This window comes from Rattus rattus, chromosome 4 (genome assembly GCF_011064425.1).
Source record: "Rattus rattus isolate New Zealand chromosome 4, Rrattus_CSIRO_v1, whole genome shotgun sequence".
Classification (NCBI taxonomy): Eukaryota; Metazoa; Chordata; class Mammalia; order Rodentia; family Muridae; genus Rattus; species Rattus rattus.
In genome coordinates, this window is record NC_046157.1 from 55,277,849 (window position 1) to 55,305,429 (window position 27,581).

Genomic DNA, 27,581 nt, shown 5'->3' on the forward strand with positions numbered 1-27,581 from the left:
ACCCAGCCACTTTGCTGAAGTTGTTTATCAGCTTTAGTAGTCCTCTGGTGGAACTTTTGGGATCACTTAAATATACTATCATATCATCTGCAAATAGTGATATTTTGACTTCTTCTTTTCCTCAGCGTCAGTTTTAAGTGTGTCTTTGAGTGATGGCCAACGCCTAAAGAGCTGGCAAATGGTGTCAATTTGCACTTGAAGGGGATTCAAAACTTCTACATGATAAGATTAATTTTAAAATTATGTTATTCACTTTTTCTGACCGATATTTTCTCAGATATTACCATGAACTAGGCAACAGTTTTGTAGCTGTGGAGGTACAGGAAAAGGCAGCAAAGTCTTCTGGACAGTGGGAAACAACACAGCCATAACGTTGGTGACCGACAGTAGGTAATATACGAGTAGCCTATACCTCTTTCCTCAGCTACAGTGTCATAGTTACCAATGGACTGTCCAGAACTGAGGCATATGAACAAGCTTTCACTGACTTCATATATATACATATAAGAAAGAGAGAGAGGGAGGGAAGGAGGGAGGGAGGAGGTAGGGAGGGAGAGAGAGAGTTTTCTACATGCCAAGCTCCATGAAAATACGTTGATTTAACTCCCAACAGAACACAGAACACAGATGCTTCCTATTACCTAGAGCTTTGAGGCCTGCTACCAGAAGGAAGGAGTCACCATATTATCCCTCAGGCCTCTTTTACGTCTTGTATTTCACACAGACGCTATTTGAAAAGCAGCAATGCACTCACATTAGCTGTTCTGAGCTTTTTACCTGGAGGCAGCCCTGGAAAGGCAGGCCCATCCAGTCTGGTAACACAAGAATGAGATCAAATAAACTTGGTCACTGTGCGAGAAAGTATTAGTCCAATAGAAAATGCAAGACATTTTCAGGAACCAGCCTGATAATCACATACAGGTCCTCAAAGCAGGAGCCCTTGGGAAGGATCAAAGGTGAGACAAAGGACAAGATAAGGAGCTGAAATATTTGTTGGATTGGACTTGAAATTTGAGTGTGTGTGGGCATACCTTTCTATTGAACTTATATAGAAACTAAACATGTACTCTTTGTGAGGGCGTTCTCACCAAGGAATGTTAGAAATTCCTTGGAGCACCCTATTTAAATCTTTACTCCTTTTTATATTTGTAATTGTAGTCATGCCCTCACCTGTCACTGTGTTTCTTTTACAGGCCAAAGAATGTGTTGGCTCGTGGATGCATCTTCTTTAACCTGAATTAAGTAAGACTTACTGACTAAATGAGCAACAAATTCATGACCTTTGTAAGACACAATAAGGCACTGTCTTCTGTTAGTGCTAGGATATACTGGGAGGGTAAAGGCTGAGGCACCTTTTACTTCTGAAGAGGAATAGTCAGAGAACTGTGCTAACTCTGCAAGATAAGGAAATATGCAAGAAGAGCATGATCATGATTGTGACCAGAAGGTCATAAGAAAAAGTGTCCTCTGTTTTCCTAGAAACCCTTCCAGTGGACAAATCTGGAGAATGGTGGAAGATTGGCAGTGGACTCAGCTCAATTGCACATGCATCGTCATGGGGTAATTATGTCTATTATTTTCCATGCCTTGGCTCAATAGAATGGGATCAGTTAACCATGTGATTTGTTCCCCTACTCTCCAGTATGTGTTCAATAGATGTTAAATTATAAAAAGCAATGATATTGTCTGTCTTATATTTCTTGGTGTCCAGATCTTTTTCAGGATTCATTACAGAACATACTTGTTGAGTGATTGGAAGAAATTAGATATTCTACAGGGCGCTTTTCAAATTTCTTTACAAGTAAAAAAATGTCTATAAATATTTGAAATAGGAGCTTGGATAACTTCTCATTTTCTCATATTCTTCTTGAAAATATATTAGGCCAACGTGTTATAATGTTCTTTGTCTATTTTATTTTAAAATAACTGAAAACCAAGAAAGCCATGCATGGCTTGTTCCAATAATAGTCTTCCCCAGTGTGGTCTGAACTCTGTTTTAAGTAAGACACTTAATGTCTAACCCTATTATAATTTGCAAACATTGGTAGCCTAAGGCAGACAGAATCTTAATTTGAATTTTAAGTGGAAAGTTAATTGTTTTGTAAATTAATCAGTAACTTGGCTTAGCTCTATTTGCCCTGTTAATTACTTTTCGCTGTCCTGTTAACTCCAATGTTACAATGAAATGTCATTTCTTGGGTTCCCATATTCATGGCTCACCATAGGGATAGAGGGATGTGTGTGCAGGTGTGTATGGGTGTGTGCTTTCCAAGAATAGCCCTTTGTCTAATAAAGGTTTGCTTTATGATTTTTCATACTGAACAACAACCTTTGGTCTGGTAAAGGCAACAACTTACTTCTGGTGATCCTACTGAAGGAACCATGAAAGCTGACAGCATGCAGAATATCACTCATACAATTGGGCTCTACCAGGCTTCATCTGCTCGAGAGGTACATCCATGCTGTGATGCATGGGATTGGCTTGCTTTACTGCTGGGGCTAGAGCTGAGGAAGAATATGACAGACTGAAATCCACCAAGGCCTTCTTAAGCCTGTTGCTTGTGAGGCTATGGACCAGGCATTATGCATTCTAACCCTTGGGGTGGGAGTTTGTTTTTGTTTTTGTTTTTTTGTTTTATTTATTTTATCTCTAGAACAGAATATTGGTTGCATTTAAATATAGTTTCTGAGATGTTCAAATCATATAAATAATTAATCATGATAATATTTAGTCACTCTTATTGTAAATATAGCTAAGCACTATGAAGTAGTCTTAGATTAACAAAATATTAATTAATGTTTCTCTAGAATATACTGTTTATATCTGTGCAATTATATTGAAAATATTATCTTACATAATTTGTTCTTTATTCTTTCTTTGCATAATTAATAAGACTTAAAGTTCCAATGAATTGCTCGGGATTGAGCATAAAATTACAAGAAAACCACAAGGTATACTCTTTGGGGATTTATTTGTTGCCTCCTGTTATTCCTTCTGGCACTAATGAATTTCTCCCCCTTGTAGGAAATTCCCGTCACAGACAACTGTTTCTCCTACTCTGAAGCTGTGTAGCCTCCGGTGCACCTCCATGGCAGGGGAGATGTAAAGATTATTTTATAATATTTTTCAAGCAAATTCAAAAAATATATAGGGTGCCATTTTAGGCAATGTAAAATATTTCCTTTATGTCTTTGGACAAAGGAAGAAAGAAAAAAATCTAAATGAGTCACTGGAAACTAATTCTATTCCAGAATTAAATCCTGAAATGTTGCCATGCCGGTGTTATGAAATTCCTGGGAAAGACGAAGAATAATTCAGTACCTGGGAAGGTGAGAAAGGAAGACTGTGAATTCCACACCAGCTTGGATAATGTGGGAAGAATTTTTCAAAGAACCAAAAATGAAAGCAAACCAAACAGAAGGAAGGGCTTGATACTACCACTCACTTCATCGTGCGGGATTTGTTAAACGTATTTTCCTCAAACACGTGTTAAGTGGTGGTTGGTTCAGTGAGTATCATGCCTGGTGTGAAGCCAAGGCCCTGTAAAGAGGGACTCAGAAGGGGAAAATGTGCTGTGTCACCAGCATGGGACCTGAGGAACAAACATGTCCTGAAATCGTTCCCCAACATTGCCGAGGAGAAGATTTAACATAACCTATTTCAAACTTCTTTGAATTAGGTATTTATTTTTTAAAAAAGAAAATGAGTCAAAAACCTATGATTCTTTATTAAATTTGATCGTGTGTATTGTACTTTTTACAACCTTATTTACTCCAAAGATGATAAAACCCATCGGTACACAAACCAAGTAATATTATTTTTCCCTTGTGAGTAAATGCTCATGAATAGAAATGCGGTCACAAGGACTCATTTAGACTCATTATTAAGTATTCAAGCTTTACTAGAGAATATGTCCTACAATGTGACTAATTATTGAATTACATTTCATATTTACATAATCCTGGTGAAACGTCTAAGGGAAAGAGGAACTAAGGAAAAGAATAGAGGAAATGTCTTTAGAGGAGTAGAAATGGTGGACATACAGTATTGATACCCAAGATCCTCAAAACATAAAATGTAAATTACAACAAGAACACCAGGCTTAAGTCACATATGCAAATAGTTTTCAATGTTTTTCAGTCCCTGTGCTCTTTCAAACTACCATACTCTCCATGGACTTCCTTCCATATGTAACGTTCACAATCTTACAGCTTGGTTAACCTGCAATACAGACATAGTAAACAGCATCTAATAGAACAAAATTCTACACCAGCATTTGAAAACTCTGCCTTTTTCTAATTTCTTTTCAGGAGTAGGCAGTCAAATGGGAAAGGGCATAGACCTCCATTCTTGTAGGTACACAGCAGTAGAAAATGGGTGCTTAGTCTCTTTCAAGTCCTAAGCCAGACTACTATAAAAGGGATCATGTATTCCCTGCATTTTATGGATGTGTAAATGTGAGGTAAGGGATATAAGAGACTTATTGTCAGAGAGACTATTCCACTTTATGAGCTGTAGAGTATGCACAATAACTTTTTCTTCCCACCACCACCCCTCACGCAACACAACACAATACAACACAAACAAAAAGCCCCTTACAGATCAGTAGGACATGGATGTTTCACAGAAACTCTTCCCTCTAAATTACTAATTTTACTTATTTCTCTGGATCCACAAGAGATTTCAAATATATCACAAAGACTACCCTCCCCAAACCACAGAATTCAAGAACCCATTATTCTTGTTTTACAGAGCAATAAATCCAGAACAAAGATAGCATCTTTCTTTTTTAATCATCATTACTATTTGCTATATAATTACTATTACTATAGGTAATATTGTCTACTTGATAAGTTTTGGAGTCATATGGAAGTGAATCCCTGGATATGTCTAGGAGATATTATCAAGTACTGGGTGGATGATGGTGAAAAGGCCTATCTGAAACGGGACAGCATCACTTCCTGGGCTGGCATCGGGGACTTAGACTGACAGGACAGAGCTAAGCTAGCTGAGGACAAATGTCCATCGCCGTCTGTTTCCTGACTGTGCTTGCAATGTGACCACTGCCTCCTGGTCCCACTGCTCTATCTCCACCATCCTGGTAGATTGTACTTCCTGGCACTGTAAAGCAAAGTAAATCCCTCTTTTCTTAAAGTCAATTTTGTCAGGACACAAAATCATAGACACAAGAAAAGGAACAAATAAAAAAAATTACTACTGTTGCAAAAAAAAAAACACAAAAAAACCCAAAAAACTGACCATACAGTTATAAAGCCTTCGGATATCCTCTGTGGGGGGAATGCGGAGGTAGAACTTTGAATGGTTCTTCTATTTTTAGGCAGAGTTTAGGAGCAACCCTTAGTGGATCTTAGAAGACAAGAATGCTCAGGTAGAAGTCTCACTGGTGGGGTTTCAGAGAACAATCTCCCTGCCAAAACTGGTTCACTGCTACTCATGTGATGTTCTTGCAAAGGACTTGACTGCATTCTGCCTATGTCTCAAGAGCTTGGATGAGGTTAATAACAGGGTGAATTGTTAGGTAGAGGAGAGTTAAGGACAAGATTGTTTTCAGGTGGTTTCATGACCACTGCTCTCATCTAGCTCTTCAGTAAGAGAGGAAAATCCTGAGAGCAGCAGGGAAAAGCTGTGGTTTGAAAAGGTGTGAACGTGTATAGTTTCAGATAAGGAAAATACAGACCACACAGCGTGTAGCCATTGAAGGTCTTAGAACCATTAAAGAGAAACATGGTGCTCTTCCCTGGGATAAAAGAAAGATGTCCAGAGGGTAAAACTCCATGTATGGAGAGGAAGGGGGCTGAACATGAGTATTTCTCTTTCTCCACTATAGATACAAGGTAAGAAGACAAGTCCTGCCCCTGTTTCCATGCCTTCACCAATACAAGTGTCCTCACCAGACTCTCTAATTATGTTGGCTTTTCCCATCCACAGAAGAGTGGGGAATACCATTCTCCCACATAGATAGTCAACACGACTATCTATGGCATTTTTCAAAGTAGCTGAAATGTCTATGGCACTAGGAAATCCCTGTAGAGGAAAGAGCTAATTTCTAAGCATAACAACTAAAACAGGTCATCAAGTGGAGAACAAAACACAGGAATGGTAGGCTATCAAGAAGAACAAGTTGACAGTTGGTTCAAAAAACCATGAAGCAATAGACAGTTCAAAATTAAGAACACACACACACACGTGTGTGTGTGTGTGTGTGTGTGTGTGTGTGTGTGTGTGTGTATTCACTTGCCTTTTCAGGCAAAATGGTGCGTCAAGTACAGCTAATTAACAGTGAACAATAATTAACAACACAGGCTGAAAACTATCCACACACATATATTTAGGAAACAAAAGGAATTGGCAACTTTGTGAAGACAGAATCAGTAATCATTTTTAAATGGTCAGAAAAATATTAGAATGTTAAGATGAAGAGTTGGATTACAGAAATAAAGGTTTCTGAAGGCAAAATGTTATTGTTTATAAACGGAAAGCATTTGTGAGGGCTAAATTTAATTAGTAAATTTAATGACAAAGCTTAAACGAAGGGTCTCATTTTATGTATGAAAGCAAGTCCATTTGTCTGAGAGTCAGGTTTCAGGTTACCTGTCCCAGGTATGTTCAACCACTTGACACTACAACACCGTATTGTCCTCAACAAAGTTCATGCTCGAGAACCCTACGATAAAGATAAAAAAATTGAACATCACAAATAATTTCATGTCCTGTTACCATCTTGTATACATTAATAGCTATTCTGGTGCTCAACTACAGAATTGACATGACTACAAGTCAGCTCAGAATTTAGGATACTGAGGCAGGAGGACATACAAGTGTTTGAGGCCAGTTAGTACTGCATGCTATATTACAGGTCATCCTCAACTGCAATCCAAGATCTCTAAAAAGTATTTTTTAAATGCATAAGTCAGTTTGAGCCCTTTTTTCTGCTTTGTGATCGTCATAGCAATTTAGTTCCTTATGAAACCTTTGATCTGCTTAGATAGACCATTGTAATAAAAACATAAAAATATTAATATATTAAATCTCTATTCACTACTCCTACTTGAATTTTTCAGCCAAGTTAATCATCTTGTTAGTACAGGAAAGTAAATGATGAAAGACTCTTAATCTCTGAACTCAGGCTTCTGTCTCTAGAAAACATGGCATTCCCAATTTTTCCCTGCTTTTCCCATTTCCCTATTTTAAAATACTATGGGTGACTAGATTTGGATGCTGTGGCCTAGGTGCCACCAGAGCAGTTAGCTATCTAATTCCCAGCCCAGACTTAATCTCTCCTACAGGGCTTAATCTTTTGGCTGGGGCAATTTCAACTAAAAAAAAAAAAAAAAAAAAAACTTAATCCTTTTTAAATGAGGAGAATGTTTACATCAGTCTAGTTCCTAACATAGCCCAATGCTTAAGGGAAGGAACCACGTTACATATAAAGTCAATTGTTCAATACATACTTGAGAAACATTCAGTTTCATGGATAGTTCTCTGTTTCATATGCCCATTCTGATGCAAATGATTACCAATATTTATGGAGAGTTCCTAGAAAATGTATTGCATGGGTATTGAGAAATTCAGAGTCGATGCATAACACCTGCCTCTTCTTAAAACACAAGTTGGTCATTACCCAACCAATGCCTTTGTTCCTTTTTCATTTTAAAATTATGTCCATTATTCAATTTTCCCAGATTGACAATTAAAGATTAAAACTCTCTGCAGATCTAATTTTAAGTCATCATCTGCAGACTGAAGATAACTCACCCAAATAATATATTTCTATTCCCCTGTCTGTCATGAATCTCTTAGAACTGATAAACGTTGATGAAGAAAACACTGGCATTTATTTCTGCATCAGGATAATGAAGGACCAAGGAGCTCTTAACAGGAAGCAAATGGAAATGTAACATTTTAAGTTACTACTTATTACAAAGTGTTCAGCATAATAAAATAAGAACCTGGATTGCTGTCCACTCTTCATTTTCAGAGGGTGGTTTCCTCCAGTGTATCCACTTCTTTTCCTGCCACCCCTAAATTGTATATCAGAAGTTTCTGTAAAATACATTTTTTTTCTAGATTTTGTAGACCATTAGATTTTCATAGTGTGTTGGGTGAGCCTAAAACAATTTCCCTGATCGTAGGATTTAATGTAGAACAGAGAAACAGACAGAGGCAAATTTTTAAGAGAAGGGTTATCGCTGAAACAGGTGTGGAGTCATATGCCTGTAACCTTACTCTTCTAGAGGGAAAGACAGGAGATCAAGAGTTGAAGGTCATTCTTGGCTACATAGCAAGTTCCAGGGCAGTGTATACTACACTAGACTATCTAAAAGAACTACAACAAAGAAAGAGAGAGAGAAAGGAGAGGAGTTGTCATTTTTATGTTGATATTCTGTTATGTTGACAGAAAATTAAACTTAATATAAGGGTTGGGCATGTAGCTCAGTTAACTGAGTGGTTTCTTGGTATAACCAAGCCCTGGGTTTGACCTCCAGCATGGAATAAACCAGGTTACATGCCTGTAACACTAGCATTTGAAAGACAGAAGCAGGAGGACAAGGGTTCAGGTCATCCTCTCAGATACGTTGTAAGTCCAAGGTTAACTCCAGCTACCTGAAGGAGGAAAGTAGCTTGAAGTTGGGAATGACAGAGCAGAAAGCAAACACGAGAACCTCCAACAGGAAATTTCTAATGGAGATTTCCCCTGTCAGCTTGGATGCTGATTCCACTAGCAATTCATGGTCAGTTTGCAAAGACAGTTCAGATGGCCATACAAGGAGCTAAGTGTATTCACACATAACACATGTTCCCATAGGTAGGGAAGATGATTTTGATTAACATTTAATGTAATTTGTCCATGAAGATGTTACTAAAACACCAGCTACTTTCTTGTTTCCATCCAGAATTCCAGAATTTGCTTCAGTCTAGAAGACAGAGCAGGAAGTAAGGGGCTAGAAAATAAGGCCCCTGCTTTAGCAGCTACAGACAACCTCATTTAAGCATTAAGTTAGGGATCCCCCTCACAAAGCCGCCTGGAGTTTCTTTTGGTGTGTTTTGCACTCTTCATTATAAATCAATATTTTCAGGAGAGCAAATGCTAACAGGTGGCTTTTCTGTCCCACCCCACCCCCCAACGCATACACAGAGACACAATCGCATACATTTAGTGCCAACGAGGAAGGCGGCTCGATTTGTTAAATTACTTCAGTCTAGCTTTGGCTTTTAGCCTGTGCTACTGACTGAACCCACTGCAGGAGAGCTTGCTTTGAAGTTTTGGACAAACTAAATCAACTCTTCAGATCACGTGTCCCAAAGAATGTGGTTTCCCAGGTATGAACGCTCTATCAATCCTCCATTCTTCTTTAATTTGGCATTGGAGCCATCCCGGTCCAATCCACTGGAAGAGATTTTACTGTAACCTCAGTCACAACAGCTTAGGGGGTAGGATTACCTCTGAGAAAGCCGTGCCTCGTTGGCTGGGAGAGACTGGTTGTCCTTGCTGCTTGTGCAAACATTCATACTTATGCCTCTAGGTAAACAAGCCGCTGTCTTCTTGGAAAATAGAGAAGTACAAAGAATGTTTATTTGCGAGGTCGGCCTTCCCAGGTATCCAGAGTTGGTTTAGACACACCTGAGCTCCCATCCCCCTCTTATTGGCTAAGAAAGTTGCCACACCTGATTTGCAAGTTTACGGTCGGAGTCAGTGTGGGGGGAGAGGGGAGGCGGGTTGTCTCACCAGCTAGCACTAGATTTGATCTAGCTAGAGAGGACGAAGCTCTGCTGTGAGCTGGTTTTTACAGGAGAACTGTTCCCTCCCTCCCAAGGAATACAGATTTCTGCTTGAGAGCAGTCCTACTTCCCTGTTCAGCCTTCCAGCTGGACGAAACTTGGGAAGACCATGGCAACCTACGCTCTTCAAATGGCTGCCCTGGTGCTTGGTGGTGTTGGCATGGTGGGCACAGTGGCTGTGACGATCATGCCTCAGTGGAGAGTATCTGCCTTCATCGAAAGTAACATTGTGGTGTTTGAGAACCGCTGGGAAGGTTTGTGGATGAACTGCATGAGGCATGCCAACATCAGAATGCAGTGCAAGGTCTACGACTCCCTGCTGGCTCTTAGTCCAGACCTCCAGGCATCCAGAGGACTGATGTGTGCTGCGTCTGTCCTGTCCTTCTTGGCTTTCATGACAGCCATCCTCGGAATGAAGTGCACCAGGTGCACCGGGGAGGACGAGAACGTGAAGAGCCGCATCTTGCTGACGGCTGGAATCATCTTCTTCATCACCGGCTTGGTTGTGCTCATCCCTGTCAGCTGGGTTGCCAATGCCATCATCAGAGACTTCTACAACCCGCTGGTGGATGTGGCCCAAAAGCGCGAGCTTGGTGAAGCCCTCTACATAGGCTGGACCACGGCGCTGGTGCTGATCGCCGGAGGAGCACTGTTCTGTTGCGTGTTTTGCTGTACTGAAAGGAGTAACAGTTACAAGTACTCGGTACCATCCCATCGCACCACTCAAAGGAGTTTCCACGCCGGAAAGAGATCCCCGAGCATATACTCCAAAAGTCAGTATGTGTAGCTGTGTGTGTATAATTTAGCTGTAACTATAAAGCTAAGCTTTATAAATCACTGAACCAGCCACTATTTTATAGAAATGGAACCCACAGTGTTTCCATTTACCTTTCTTAACTGCCTCGTACTCATTACAGGAAATACTCAGCGTCTATGATTCCATAAATGATTTTAGCAGAATGAGGTATTATGCACACTGCTTCAATTGTTCCAGAAAGCATAGCCATTTGTTTTCTAAAATGGTTCACGCGGCTCTTCTTTTATCAGTCACTCTAAGATGACCCATCGAAAGACTGTTGGTTTAAGCTGCGATTTCTCTGTGTCATGGCATTATACAAGTAGATGCGGGTGGCAGTTATAGCTCACGCAAATAGAGACAGGCTTATGTGGTTCTATTTAAAGTGAAATGCCAATCCATCAGGCTGAATAAACAGAACTCAGCTATTGCATTTCAGGGGACCTGGGGATAAAAGGAAAGAAGGCTGATATTAATTGCCTAAAAACAGCTTAAGGATTAGTGCACTCTATTTATAGCGAAGGTTAAAATGAAGGCTTTCATCATTAGTGTAAGGGAAACTGAATGGCTTTCTGATCGCCTGCTTTGCAGCCTCCAGGAGTTAGAAATCCAGTCACCTTTATCCTTTATCCACGTGCCTTTTTTTTTTTTTTTTGGTTGTTGTTCTTTAGTATCTTTTAAAGTTTAAAGCAGATATTTTGACAAAATATTTTTTTTCTTCAGACTACGTTTGTAAGGCTGGGCTAACAAGAGAGATAAAGCAGTGGTCTTAGAAAAATTAACGTTTTCAGAAAAATGACTTTACCTTAGCCTTTCTGTTTAGAGAAGAATGTATTGCTTTTAAAATGAAGTCACATCATATAAGGGGCTGTTCAAGTGCTATTTGTGAATTTATCTGTATAAATAAGAGAGGAAAAAGAATGTTTTGTCATTACTTACTCCAAAGAGGTACAATTCCTCCAAATTCAAAAACTTGTCCTCTTTCAACTCTTGTCATTCAATCAAAGTTGTCATTTCTGTTCTGTTGGAGGTGATTTTTCTATGTCTTTGCTAAGTTTTATTAAAGTGTGGTATTGCTGTATGTTTCCTCCTAATTTGAGACAACTGTTAAGGTAATACCAAATTTCATATATATGACTTTTATATTGGTAGATTGTATCTTTTATAACAATATAGAATTGCTTACATTTACATTCTTTTTCATTACTTTGTGCAAGTGTTTAAAACTTGGCATTGACAATTTACGTTTGAACATAGATTTCGTGTTCATATTTTTTGGTGCGGTGTAGGATTTAAATCAATTTACTTTATAATGTCCTGATGCATGCATTAATAGTTGATTAATATATTAATAATACTAAGTTCTACTTAGGTCCAGTGAAATGTGTTTGCTGTAAATATTGTGTATGTAATCATATTTTTAAAAGTTGTCCATATGTATTTCAACTTCTGAGAATTCGTATGAATTAAAAACAAAGCTGAATGATTTGGGAGTATGCACCATATTTATGTGAAGTATATTATTAAAACTTTGCAATACTAATATTGTAGTTGTTTTAATTTACAAATGGGAGAACCTCAAAAACAGTTCTGGATTGCCAGTGACTGGTAGAAAGCATAAGAGACCACACTGCAAAAGCGTTCAGTGAATGCTCACCTTGTCTTAACCGCTCTAGTTTGTAAACCAACCTTTGTATGTGGGGTTAAAGGTTCACACTGTTAGCTGCAAGAACCTCAGCTCTTGTTCCCATGTGGGTGATGTCACTACGCTACCTGCTGATCCACCCTGGGCAGTTTTGCCTCTTTGGGTCAAAACATTTGCTATGAGCAGAAACAAACCAGGACTAACAAAATAGCCTAGAGAAAGATCCACAGAGCCATTTTATACAAGCAAGTCTGTAAGCAACAAACACTTAGTTGCCCTAAGTGTAACAGACGCCATTCATATTTTTTTTGATCCCCTCCCCCACTAAAACAGAATTTAAGGGATTGGGATCACTTCTTTGGTGTTTCTGAAGTGCCTCTTCACTTTCTCCCTTTAACATAATCCCATCTCTTCTCATAAAAAAATGTATTTTTGTGTCACTGTATCAATAATATTTTTCATCCAATTAGCTGCCAAGTTCTCATTATAATTGTTTCTCAAGTATGTCAAGAAGAACGGTGAAAGCGTTGTAGGTCAAAGGCTCTTGCTCTCCAAGTCTGGAGCCCTAGGTTCCATCTTTAGAATCCTTGACTTATGTGCCGTGGTATGTGAGTCACGCACACAGAGAACAATGTACATATGTGTTAGCAACAAGCTTTCTTAAAAATCACAAAATGTAAGAACTGAATGTAGTATTCCCACCATACTTTGTTTCTGTCTTGAAAGGCAAGTCAGATTTCCTGAAATGTAAAGCCCAAATATCTCGCATACTGTAAGTAGCAGGAAGAAACAAAGCTATTTTATTATCTAGAAAGTGAATTCCATCAATAGAAAAAACATTGTGTGACCAGCAAAACAAAAAGAGGGTTGACGCCCAAACGCCAGCAATCGCAATGTCAAAGCTCTCTTTTAATAGTCTGAAAGAGGTATCCTGAACTTGGAAAAAAGTTCAGTTGGTGGCAAAGCATGTGCCAATGTAAGTTGTATTATATTGTTTTGAAGGAAAAAATGTTATCACAAATCAAAAAAGTCTGCAAAGAGGAAGAGGGTGTATTTCTTTATTTGAGGTAGCAGTCCATGTATCCCAGGCCGGCCTCAGACTCAGTATGCAGCTGAAGGGGACTCATGCATCTGGCCCTCCTGTCCTGACGTCTCCAGTGCTCAGATGACGTGTGTGTTCCCCAACAGCTGTTGTACGTGCTCCTGGGAACTGAACACTCTGTCAGGCCAGTCAATCGCTATAATTCCTAAGAGATAATATATTCTAAGCTGAACATGTGGTTTCAGTATTGGGTTGTTATAAAAAACAGATTTCCAAACATGAGCGAGCAGCCTAAAGTGATGCTAGAGCTAGTAAGCCTTTGATTGCTTCTCCCCTTAGAGCATCCTTACCTAGACTTCACTGGAGGTCTATGCAGAATATTCACAGGAATTAATGAAACATAAATGTGGAAGGAAGACTGGGTGTGTGGTAGTGCACACCTTTAATCCCACCACTAAGAAGCAGAGGCAGGGGGATCTCTGTAAGTTTGAGGTCAGGCTGATCTATTGTGGATTTGAGGCCTGCCTGGTCTACAAAATGAGTTCCAGGATAGCCAGAACTATACAGAGATATCCTGTCCTTCAAAAAAAAATCAACAAATACCATTTGAATGAAACATTCAAATCAATTTTTTTCATCAAGTGTTCAATATGAATATTTTCACTGACTTATTTCATGACTATACAGTCCCAAGAAATACATCTTTTGTTGAATTAAAGAAAAGATAAATGTACTTTTAGGACCAAGACTGAGACAAAACATTGATTTTTACAAATTCTTGTTTAAACTATTTAGAAGACTTCAGCATATAAGTAAAAATATTTACATTTACTTCATACCCAAAGTCTTTTATTTCTGCCTTTATTTATGGCACAAGAAATTTCTAGGTATTTTAACAATGTACTTTTTCAGAGGCCTTCACACACCAATGAATTTCTAAGAATGCCTTTCAATGAGTGGAGCTTTTAAATAGTACACGAATGCTCACCTCACTGGTTACTCAAAATGCAGTAAATGGAAGTCTGTTGAAAGTCCCGTAAGGGAATGCCACAACCCTCAATGCCTTTGGCCGCTCGTTTCTTTTTACATTGGGACAGTCACACTGAGTGATGGTCAAAGTTTCTGATGCTACAACTCGTTAAAACCTTAGCTAAGTACTGTAGCATCTCAGCAGACGGAACAGCATTCTAGTTGTGTAGCCAGCCACATGGCTTTCCTGAATCTCAGCTCTGAAACATGGAACTCTGTGATCCCACACAACCTTGCTTAATGTTGCTGTCTGTAGGATGGGATGACAAGAATAGTGCCTCAGCCCTGGAAGGTTAACCAACTTGATGCACATAAATCCTTTATCAGAATATTGAGCATAGAATAAACTATGCATTAGTCTTGACTATTATTCTGTGTCTAGATATTCAACCCCGAGAAACTGTCTTTTTTCTTACTATAGTATACAACTTGTGTCTCCAAAATGATGTCTGTGCTGATTCTGTACCCACGGCAGGTAGTAAAGTGTGCACAGAGTGATGAGCAAAGTCAGTTCTTCAGCATCCATGCAGAAAACCTTCTGTAGGGTCATGGGCTAATCATCCCAGGGGTGGGAAGGCAGAGACAGGCAGATCTTAGATTCAACTGATCAGTAAGGTCCAGTTCTCTGCTCTCTCAGACAAGAAGATGGACAATTCCTGAGAGAAAAACATCTTACATTGACTCTTCTTTCTCTCACCCTCTGTCTCTCTGTCTCTGTCTTCCTCTGTCTTTCTCTGTCTCTGTGTCTCTGTCTCTGTCTGTCTCTGTCTCTCTCTGTTTCTCTCTGTCTCTGTCTCTCTCTATCTCTCTCTGTCTCTCTGTCTCTTTCACACCCATACACACACACACACACACCCTTCATGCACACAACACCACACACACAAACAGCACACACCCTTCATGCACACAACACCACACACACAAACAGCACACACATAACATATACACATAACAATACACACACAGCATATATATATATATATATATATATATATCCTCCCACACCACACAGCACACACATACAAAGAACACACACAGCACACACATACTCCATATGCACATACAAACATAATCACCCATTCACACACACATATACAAACACAAAGCCTATGTAAACACATAGTAAATTAATTAGTTAATTCATTAATTAAATATAAATCAAAATTACTTATACCATAGTGAATTCTAAGGATGCAGCAAGGTCTAAAACTTTGTATTGATTTCACAGTAGTTACAAAACGGAATAAACAACCTTAATGTGACGTGCTTGGTGTTTCTTTACCTCACTGATCCATCACACCAATTCTTTTCACTCACTGGGAAGCTGAGGAGAATGCTGAGTCCCTAAAAGGTAACATAGACAACAGATTACTATACATACATAGGGTAATATTACATAATATTTAGATACATGTATTTCATAGTTCATTTAGGATATTCTATAGGTGTTTATGCAACTTATTGAATAATGCATTCTGCATTTATATATTAATATATGCATATACGGTATATCACTTTTGATACTAAGTACTTTGAATTCAAGATTATGAAGCCCTCCCACAGAAACATAGACGTTCCCTTGCAGAATTGACTTTCTGAGCATCTAACCTCTGGTCAATGGGAACTGCCGCTTCCACAAGGATACCCAAAGCGTTTCCTTCTGAGTCCTTAATGACCTTATCATGAGCCTCTGCCGTCCTTTTTGCCTCTTATTCTTTTGAAGCTTCTGTAGTATCCCTCTACCCTATCTCCTCAACCCTGATGTAACTGCTGAAGCAAATGGAGGTGCTTCTGGATCTGGCCAGCTGGCAGTGCCTTGGGCCTTCTGGGAAACCTCTGTCTCTAATGTTCCAGGAGGAAAGATCCCCTGTGTTTAAGTGAGCCTGGGTTTGGCCATGCAGCTCTGCCTGAGGCTAGAGGCAGAGAAAAAACTATGGGTTCAACATGCTCCATAAACCCTGGAGGGTAAATAACTCTGGCTTTTCAATGGGGAGAACATTGGAACTGAAAACTTAGTCATCATCATGGTCAGTCTGGGTCTTTTCTTCTTAGGGGCTTGGGAAAGGGCTGGGCCTAGGAATGTGGACCACTCAAGAGCTGCAAACACCAAAGACAGTTCCCAGAATGCTAATGAAGAAATCCCAAGAGCTGCTAATAGCATACGACTGAGTCACTGCCAACAGGAACATTTCCTGCCACCCAGGTTTGGCTTTTTGTTAAGAAGAGCAATGTGGTTCCCACAATGAAGACCCCTTTCAGGGAAACACCAAATGGGCTTCAAAACCCGGATAGAGGAAGAGACTACAAATCCAACAGTTGGTCACCTTTGACGAGGTGGTCACTAAGAGAACAACTTAAAGAAACAAAGACACAAAAAGTTACGGAGAGAGCAGATGTCAATACAGCATTAAGAACTAGCTTCCTACTAAAATAACCTAGAATTTTCACTTCAAATGTCTGCTGGGAGTTGAGAGAGGTCACCTATGGGCTAAAAGAGTGGGTACTTGGAAGATTATGGTGAAGAAAAGGCTCAGAACAGAAAGAAAGAAACATAATTCATAAGGGGAAAATACATACGATAGCAATTTGGTTTAAAAATCCAAAATTTGCAAGACATACTCAGAGTACCAAAGAATTGAATTTCGAGAAATTATGATGAAGCAGCGTTAGGAAGCTGGGTAGTCATGCAAGTCAAGGGCACAAACGGCTCCATGAAGCCCGCAAAAATCTAATGTCAAACCTTTAGTTAAATTCCTTTTCCAGGTGCAGCAAGAAAGCATGACAGCGACAAATGAGGCGACCATAGCTACACATCACATTTTTCATCACTGAATCATTTCAGCCACACGCTTAGAAAGTAGGCGAACCACTCCTTTCCCAGTGTCATAGATATGGTTCACATTCAACACAAATGAAAACCACAAATGGCCAACATGTAAAAACAATGTGGGAGATGTAGCTCGAGTTCAGCGAATCCAGAGCAGGTTGGACAGTGACCCAGTGTCAAGACAAAATAAAGGCAAGTGAACACAAAGTGGCCTAGTTTCTGACTTAAAAGTTATACTCTTCGGCAATTGACCATGGGGTGCCAATGGCCTTGGCAGCCACTGGGTGATGCCCCTCACTGCCCTGCATCTAGAGGTTTGTCTTCCAAACCTTTGCTCATCTTTAATGCCCCCAAATCAAGTTCTGGTAATGAAAATGAGCTTGGACCCTGCCTATTTCCATCTTCCTACTGTGCCTACGCACCTTGTTGCCTGATGTCAGCTCAGACCATCATGCCCAGTCCCAATCCCTGCTGTGAGAAAGATGGGTTAGGTCTACTGCCATTCCATTCTGGGGAGCAGTTTGGTCCACCAATGCTTTCCCAGGTTCTTCCTTGTTCTTTAATGTAAATTGTCTCAACTACACCAGAGTTAGTGTAGAATGTATGTATACACACACACACACACACACACATATGTATATATATATATATGTATGTATATGTATTCTATGAGTAGAATACATGTAATCCACATATATTCTACATGTGTACATATGTACACACATATGTATGTGGAACATATGTTCTACAAATAGAATATATATTCTAATACATTTTATTCTATTTGATATATATATATACATATATATATATGTATGTATATATATTCTCCTTGAAGCAGGAACCAAATTTTTTAAATTTTTTATTAGATATATTTCTTTACTTATATTTCAAATGTTATTCCCCTTCCCGGTTCCCTGTTCATAAGCCCCCATTCCCTCCCCTCCCCCTCTCCCATATGTGTATTCCCCTTATACATCCCCCTTATTGCCCCCGCCATATTCCCCTGCACTGGGGGTCCAACCTTGGCAGGACCAAGGGCTTCCCCTTCCACTGGTGCCCCAACAAGGCTATTCTCTGCTACATATACAGTTGGAGCCCTGGGGCAGTCTGTGTATAGTCTTTTGGTAGTGATTTAGTCCCTGAAAGCTCTGGTTGGTTGATATTGTTGTTTTTATGGGGTTGCAAGCTCCTTCAACTCTTTCAATCCTTCCTCTAATTCCCCCCAAGGGGGGTCCTATTCTCAGTTCAGTGGTTTGCTGCTAGCATTGACCTCTGTATTGGACATGCTCTGGATGTGTCTCTCAGGAGAGATCTATATCCGGTTCCTTTCAGGATGCATTTTTTAGCTTCATCAATCTTAATTTTGTTTTGGTGGCTGTATATACATGGGCCACATGTGGAGCAGACTCTGAAAGGCCATTCCTTGAGTCGCTCCTCTAAACTTTGCTTCCATATGCCCTCCTATGGATATTTTTTCCCCTTTTAAGAAGGAGTGGGAGCACCCACATTTTGGTCATCCTTCTTCTTGAGCTTCTTGTGTCTGTGGATTGCATCTTGGGTAATTAGAGCTTTTTGGCAAATATCCATTTATCAATGAGTGCATACCAACTGTGTTTTTCTGTGATTGAGTTACCTCACTCAGGATGATATTTTCTACTTCATTCCATTTGCCTATGAATTTCATGAAGTCATTGTTTTTGATAGCTGAGTAGTACTCAATTGTGTAGATATATTGTGTGTGTGTATATATGTGTATATGTATGAATATATATATTCTCCTTGAAGCAGGAACTAAAATTTATTAGTTGTTAATTACATGTTGCTAAGATCATAGTTTTCCCATTTTCTGCTTCTTTCTCAGCCAATGAAAATCATACAAAACAGAACATTTTTAAAAAGGATAACTGAAAGTTTTCCTGGTTCAGCACAGGATTTATGTTATCTTTCTTACCAATAAGTTAAAAAGAATTGACACTTCTCCATCTTTCCAGAGTGAACAGAATAAATTGTATTTCCAGTGCCTTCGGTCAACACCATGGCCCCACATCCCCAGTTTCTTTCCCTTACACCACTGTCAACCTCAGGTCCTTGCAGATTGCTTAATAAAGACCGTTATACAAGAGGAAATGCTTTTTAATTAGTCTGAAACGTAGTAAAAATAAGGTTACATGGGCTTCATGACTGCCACTTTTTGGTTTTGAGGTTTTAATATATATATATATATATATATATATATATATATATATATATATACATATATATATATATATATATATATAATTCCAAAACATGTTGAGATTGCTCAGCAAGCCTGGGAACTTGCTGTCAAGCCTGATCACCTGAGTTCAGTTCCATGGTGGAGAGAGAGAACTGACTCCTGCCAAGTTGTTTTTGGCCCTCCACTCTTGCACATATGTGTCATGACATAGAGATACAATCTCAATCCATCTCTGTCTCTCTCTCTCTCCCTCTGTCTCTCTGTCTTTCTCTCTCAATTAGTAGAGAAAACAAAATTGAACATTATATTATTTTTATAAAAAGTAGACTAATTTTATATGTCATGATTTTGCCCGTTAGGAACATAAGCAGCTTCTCTATAGATTCCCAGTTTAGATGGGTTAATAACGGTGATTTCCTTTACCTTCTGCCTTGACAAAGGTGTCGGTAATATGGCCTTGTTGGGCTGAGGTCCCCTCCTTCAGGATTTAGGGCCTTCCTATCTCACCTTTTCTGCAAGGAAGCTAGGCATCTAGCATGGAGGCTGAGGGCCCTCAAGATCCAAGCAAATCTCGTCAATCCTTTTATGAGACTTGGCTTCTTGTATAAGCACTTGGTTAAAGACAACCCGGGGTCAGAGAGTGGAAAAATAAACACTGTTTCTCAACTGGGCAGACTGCCAAGGAATTTGAGGCCACCTTAATCCACTCCAGGATGAGTCACGTTTTATTTATTTTATTTTATTTTTTTTGAGATTGTAATTTACCTATGTTTCTTACTTTACTTTTTTCCTTCCAATTTCTCCCATACTGTCCCCATTCTTCTTCAAATTCATGGACTCTTTTTTTAATAATCATTATATATTAAATATATATATATTTAAATATAACCTGTCTTAATAATGTTACTTATATGTATGTTTGGCACCAGACAACCAGTTGCTGTCCTCTGAAGACAGCCATCTATTCTGGTCTCAATACACTTTAGTTGCCTAGATGCTTTTGTGAAGAGTTGAGAACTTGTGGGCTTTTCTGGTCCACTTTCATATGCTCAGTGGTATCACCATCTCAGCTCATGTTTGGACATTCCTGCTGATGAGACGTTAGGGGTGTAGCTTCTGATGCTACGTGGAGAGACAATCTCAAAGCAAAGTCCCCGATCCTCTGTTTCTTACAATCTCTCCACCCTTCTCCTCTGCAATGTTCCCTGAGCCTTAGAGGAGGAAGTGCTTTGTAGATGGATCCACTGGATCTGGGATCCACAAGTCTTCATCGTGATACAGTAAGGTCTTGGTCAAGAGAAATGTGTTGGATGAAGAGCAAGACTATGGAGTGAGAGAAAACCAGCCAGCTGTTCGGCAGACTGTGAGTTAACATGCAGAACATATAAAGAACTCAAAAAACTAAGCACCAGAGGAGTAAATATTAAATGCATGGGAAAAGAAACCAAAAAGACACTTAAAAAAAAGAAATAAAATTGACCAAAAAGTACATCTAAAAACATTCAATACATTTAGCCATCAAGAAATGTAAATTAAAAGCTAAAAAAAATCAGATTGCATCTTATACCAGAGAGAATGACTTCATCAAATAAATGAATGAATGAATGAATGAATGAATAAACAAACAAACAAACAAATAAATAAATAAATAAAAATAAACAGCTGCCTGGAGAGATGGTTCAGAGTTTAAGAGCCCTGGTTGCTCTTCCAGAGGTCCTGAGTTCAATTCCTAGCAACCACATGGTAGCTCATAGCCATATATAATAAGATGTGGTGCCCTCTCCTGGTGTGCAGGCATATATACAGGCAGAACATTGTGTACATAATAAGTAAATAAATCTTGAAAGAAAGAAAGAAGGAAGCAAGGGAGGGAGGGAGAGAGAGAGAGAGAGAGAGAGAGAGAGAGAGAATGAATTCGAGCTGGAGACCAGGCTTACTATATTGCTGTGAGTATAAATTGGTCTCACTATTATGGAACTCAGAGTCTTCTGAGAAAACTATAAACAACGTGAACATAAGGTTTACTACATAGCTTTAGTATAGACCTAAGTGATGGAAGACAGCATACAGTAGAGATACCTGCATATGCATGCATGTTTACTTCAGCACAATTCAAAACAGTAAGCTGGAAATCAGACTATGTGTCATCCAGGAATAAATGTACAAAATATATGTCACACCATGCACACATACATATACATACACATAAGCATATATACTATACGTGGATACAAGCATTCAAAATACATCTGCAAACCCACACATGCCCACACACACAAACACAAGTACCAAAAATGAAATATTCCTTTCTCTACTCTTTGCAACAAGACTAGAAGGTTAAAAATTATGGTCTCACAACGCAGCACAAGATCGTTTAAAGGACAGATGAGGGAAATGCTCACAATAGTGAAATGTATGATTACTGAAAAGTCGGGTTCTACTAATGCTTAATAAACATGCTCACCTGAGGACACTTTGCAAGATTTGTGTTAACCAATGAAGGTACATCCACCCATGCATTTGTTTCACTTCCTGTTAGTGAAACGTTCTAGCCAAAATGATAGAATGTTTTAAAAGGCTTTAAATTGAAAAAACAAAAAGAAAACAAAAACATCATGATTATTACTAAAAATCCCATTTTTTTTTTTGTTTTTTTTTATTCTTTTTTTTATTAACCTGAGTATTTCTTATTTACATTTCGAAAGTGTTATTCCCTTTCCCAGTTTCTGGCAACATCCCCTAATCCTCCCCTCCCCCTTCTTTATGGGTGTTCCTCCCCATTCTCCCCCATTGCCTTCCCCCCAACAATGACATTCACTGGAGTTCAGTCTTAGCAGGACCAAGGGCTTCCCCTTCCACTGGTGATCTTACTAGGATATTCATTGCTACCTATGAGGTCAGAGTCCAGGGTCAGTCCATGTATAGTCTTTAGGTAGTGGCTTAGTCCCTGGAAGCTCTGGTTGCTTGGCATTGTTGTTCATAAGGGTCCCGAGCCTTCAAGCTCTTCCAGTTCTTTCTCTGATTCCTTCAACGGGGTCCTATTCTCAGTTCAGTGGTTTACTGCTGGCATTCACCTCTGTATTTGCTGTATTCTGGCTGTGTCTCTCAGGAGAGATCTACATCCGGCCCCTGTTGGCCTGCACTTCTTTGCTTCATCCATCTTGTCTACTTGGGTGGCTGTATATGTATGGGCCACATGTGGGGCAGGCTCTGAATGGGTGTCCCTTCTGTTTCTGTTTTAATCTTTGCCTCTCTCTTCCCTGCCAAGGGTATTCTTGTTCCCCTTTTAAAGAAGGAGTGAAGCATTCACATTTTGATCATTCATCTTGAGTTTCATGTGTTCTATGTATCTAGGGTAATTCAAGCATTTGGGCTAATAGCCACTTATCAATGAGTGCATACCATGTGTGTTTTTTTGTGATTGGGTTACCTCACTCAGGATGATATTTTCCAGTTCCAACCATTTGTCTATGAATTTCATAAAGGCATTGTTTTTGATAGCTGAGTAATATTCCATTGTGTAAATTACCACATTTTCTGTATCCATTCCTCTGTTGAAGGGCATCTGGGTTCTTTCAGCTTCTGGCTATTATAAATAAGGTTGCTATGAACATAGTGGAGCACGTGTCTTTTTTATATGTTGGGGCATCTTTTGGGTATATGCCTAAGAGAGATATAGCTGGATCCTCAGGTAGTTCAATGTCCAATTTTCTGAGGAGCCTCCAGACTGATTTCCAGAATGGTTGTACCAGTCTGCAATTCCACCAACAATGGAGGAGTGTTCCTCTTTCTCCACATCCTGGCCAGCATTTGTTATCACCTGAGTTTTTGATCTTAGCCATTCTCACTGGTGTGAGGTGAAATCTCAGGGTTGTTTTGATTTGCATTTCCCTTATGACTAAAGATGTTGAATATTTCTTTAGGTGTTTCTCAGCCATTTGGCATTCCTCAGCTGTGAATTCTTTGTTTAGTTCTGAACCCCATTTTTTAATAGGGTTATTTGTCTCCCTGCGGTCTAACTTCTTGAGTTCTCTGTATATTTTGGATATAAGGCCTCTATCTGTTGTAGGATTGGTAAAGATCTTTTCCCAATCTGTTGGTTGCCGTTTTGTCCTAACCACAGTGTCCTTTGCCTTACAGAAGCTTTGCAGTTTTATGAGATCCCATTTGTCGATTCTTGCTCTTAGAGCATAAGCCATTGGTGTTTTGTTCAGGAAATTTTTTCCAGTGCCCATGTGTTCGAGATGCTGCCCTAGTTTTTCTTCTATTAGTTTGAGTGTATCTGGTTTGATGTAGAGGTCCTTGATCCACTTGGTCTTAAGCTTTGTACAGGGTGATAAGCATGGATCGAAAATCGACCATTTTTATCTCTCTTTCTCACATATAAAAGCACATGTAAAAGAAAATGGGTAACAAATATAAAACATGATTTTTAAATTATTTCTATTCTTATATTTTACTAAACAAATATTTTATAGTGCCAAAATATAATACATGCACAGATGTATACACCTTAAAGTACACAGAATGCAAATGACACACTTGCTGGAAATTCCAAACAGGACTATGTAGTAATGGGAGCAACTGAATTCCTTAGGATCATGATGGACAACGTTATGTTATGACATTAGCAAGCAATGTCTTTAAATCAGATGAATGAATATAAGGAAGAAAAGCATTAAGAAATATTTTTTTCAGATATGGAAGGAAAATATGTGATTAGAAGATGTAAAAAATGATTATTAATATTCTATGTATATTGACACTGGAAATTAACACCAGGGCAGTTTCTCCTTAAACAGTTAGTACCTCAAATAACCACACAGAGACTTTTAAATATTTCAAAGGTTAAGTTTAGCTGGGCAGACTTTCAACTAGCTCATGTAAGTTAACCCAGCCTAGCTCCAGTCCAGCCATGTGGCAAGCTGTACCTTCTGGGACCACAGTCCTGTCCATCTCCTCAGTTATCTCAGAGAAAAGGCCCTCCACTTTCTTTTCCCAGATTTCCTTTCTCTACTTGGAAGTCCTGCCTAGCTCTCTCTACTAGTCAAGGCTTCAGCATTTGATTGACCAGTTAACTTGGGGAACAAGGTTTGCATGAGAATTTGCTCACTCATCTTGGGGCAACCAGAGCTTGGGGTACAGAATTGAGCACCTGAATACATAGCAGTCCCAGAGCAACTCAAACAGGAAGACAGTTACTTTGCTACATTTTAACCAAAATTAATGAGAGACTAACCTAGTATGACAATATTTTTGAGTTGCCATTTTAATGAAGGGTTTGGGGATTTATCTCTTTCTTCTGTTAACTTTGATTGCTGTGATAGAATATCCTAACAAAGAGCAGCTTAAAGAAGGAAGTGTTTATTTTATTTCAAAATCTGTTCCCTTCTGTTAATATAGGGAAGTAAAGCCGAAAACTCCAAACATGGCCTCCACAGTCAAGAGCAGAGAGAAGACAAATGAGGGGTCCTTGCTTGCTTTCTTACATTCAGTTAGATTTCTTCACAGTTGTATACAGTTCAGGGCCCACCTAGGAGAAGCCTACACTGCAGATGAGTTTTCCTAAATAAATTAACAACCAAGAAGATCCTTCAGAGATACATCCACAAAGCAGTATGGTCTACAAAAGTCTTCTTTAGAACTCCCTTTCCAAGAGATTCCAGGGTCATATGTTGATAGTTAAAATAACAAGCACCAAATGAACATGCCAAGGTAGATGGAGAAAAGAATACCTGGCCTCAACCCTACACAAAGAACTGAAGACAGTTGGGTCCTGGAGAGGAAGTCTTCCTGAGGAAAGAGCACACCACTTCTTTGTCCAATGCCAAGCAGTAAGACTTGAAAAGTCACATACAAGTCACAGTATGTATGTAGGATTGAGCAGTTTGTATTTAGAAACCACATGCATATACATCATATATGTACATATTTTATACATGTTATACATACAGAAACATATATAAGTATGTACATATATGTATAAAGTTGTACATGTAAATATATGCATATAACTGCATATAATAACAACTAATGAATAAAGAGGAAGTGAGGTTGAAGGCAGGCAGGGAGAGATATAAGGAAGAGTTTGAAGTACGAAAGTTAAGGGAGAAATGTTATAATTATAATATCAATAATAAAAAAGAAAATCATGTATGCATCAAGAAAAAATGAACAGGGCTGAAGAGATGGCTCAGTGGTTAAGAGCACCCAACTACTCTTCCAGAGGTCCTGAGTTCAATTCCCAGCAACCACATGGTGGCTCACAACCACTTGTAAAGAGATCCGATGCCCTCTTCTGGTGTATCTGAAGACAGCTACAGTGTACTTATATATAATAAATGAATAAATCTTAAAAAAAAATGAACAAAATAAAGAAAACAATACCAAAGTTGGAAGAGAAGAGTCTTAAAACTATTTAACATAAATTGTTCTTTGATTCTGTATTTAAACAATAAAGGAGTATGCAGATTATTTGATTTCATTCTTTGGTATGGAATTTTAAATTTAACTTGAGTCATCTTATTTCCCAAGGCCAATGCAGTTCTTGACATGGTGAAATGTGAATATAAGCCAATAGTTTACTAACAAAGCCCATTTCAGCTTCATTTATTAGACAACCCATTTCTTGTTGTTTGTTCATGAATTATCTATCACAGAATCAACTCACACCTCACTCATTGTCTGCTTCTGAGCTACTTAGCCTTCTTCATTGGTTTCTGGCATTTTAAATTCACATCAGTAATGGATGTAAAGCATATGATCTCATCAAGTCTCTGTGCACTTGTCTTGAAGCTTTATTTGGACATGTTCAGTCTGTGTTTGCTGCAACTCTATAGACAATAAAAGTACCTGAAGAAAAATGGCTGTATGAAGAGAATGTACATCTAACTTTTTTCCTTTAATAGCAATGAGACAGGCATAATATTCCAGCTGTCCCTTCTGTATATAATACCTTCTGTAAATAAATGGTTAAGACAAAATCATTCCTCTTCAATTTTTCAAGTCCATATTTGATTAAAGGAGACTGAAACTGTATTAAGGAAGCCAAGGTTCTATATTTTCTACAAATGCATGTGTTCAGCACATGGCTGCTTGACATATTTCCTCCAATATACCCTCTAATTTTAATCAGTGTCAGTTTCTTATTGCTAAGGTGGTTCAGGAGGTAGACAAGATGGTCCATCAGAACCCAATCCATCTTTGAAATTTACAATAGGAAGCATAGAATACACAGTAATGAATTCATTACTTCATAGCATATGCTTGAAGAGAACTTTCGAAATAATGTTTTAGATATATGCATTGCAGTAAATACTATGTGGGAGTGTCTACCCAACCTCAGATCATTTAGTTTCGAAATAATAATAAACCATTTTATTTATAATAAGCCTTAAAACATTAGAGCTGGGCAGATATCAACCCTCTGTGATATTTTATCTACTTCTCTGTCAATAACCCTGAGATATCCCTTGCCCTGTTTTGCCTGGGCAGCTTCTACTCTAACAGTCTATCTCTTATGGCCATGTACTCATAATCCATCTATCCTATGGCTACTTCTTCCTCTCTCTCTCTCTCTCTCTCTCTCTCTCTCTCTCTCTCTCTCTCTCTCTCTCTCTCTCCCTACATATTTTTTGTACAGCTACAGTCTGTAAGTATCTTTATTAAGCAATCAAGGATAACTTAGGGGCAAAGTTTATTCAGCAAAAGCTGGTATACATGAGAATCTGTTCATCTTGGAGCAACCAGATCTTGAGGATACAGAACTCAGCATTTGAATACAAGCAGCATCAGACCAACCCACCTCATATGTGTATGATTTTTCTATGTCATCGACTTCCATCCATCTCTTCACAAAATGATAATCTAGAGACTTAATCCATGACCAATTTATACTGATTTTCCTGTTATAGACAGGTAGACATTTGTTACTGCAACTATAATTTATACTATAGGTGAGTGCTAATTTTTATGAATTCTTTTTCTTAAGTACCTACACAGTTTAATAAGTGTCAAATCCATAAATGAGAGGATAAATGTCGATTTTGTTCATGTTTATCAAGCACTAAAGCGTTGACCATGTGTTTGTTGAAAATATGTTACATATAAAATAGTATGTTAACAGGAATCCTTTTAAGACTTTGATGAGCTAAAGGCCTATCAAGAAACATCATCTTATGTCTGTCTTGCCTTCAACACACTTCACAGTATGTTAAATT

At 38.8% G+C, this 27,581-nt stretch overlaps 1 protein-coding gene and 1 long non-coding RNA gene across 2 annotated transcripts; both read left to right on the forward strand.

Moving 5' to 3' along the window:
* The first annotated feature begins 322 nt into the window (after positions 1-322).
* On the forward strand, positions 323-2,405 carry LOC116897991. Its single transcript, XR_004387633.1, has 3 exons — positions 323-390; positions 1,194-1,242; positions 1,480-2,405. It is a non-coding gene; the product is annotated as an uncharacterized LOC116897991 (long non-coding RNA).
* Positions 2,406-9,665: 7,260 nt separating this feature from the next.
* Positions 9,666-12,141, forward strand: Cldn8 (claudin 8). The gene has a single exon (XM_032900469.1). The coding sequence runs from the start codon at positions 9,912-9,914 to the stop codon at positions 10,587-10,589; it is 678 nt and encodes a 225-aa protein (XP_032756360.1). The 5' UTR covers positions 9,666-9,911; the 3' UTR covers positions 10,590-12,141.
* Positions 12,142-27,581: the final 15,440 nt, after the last annotated feature.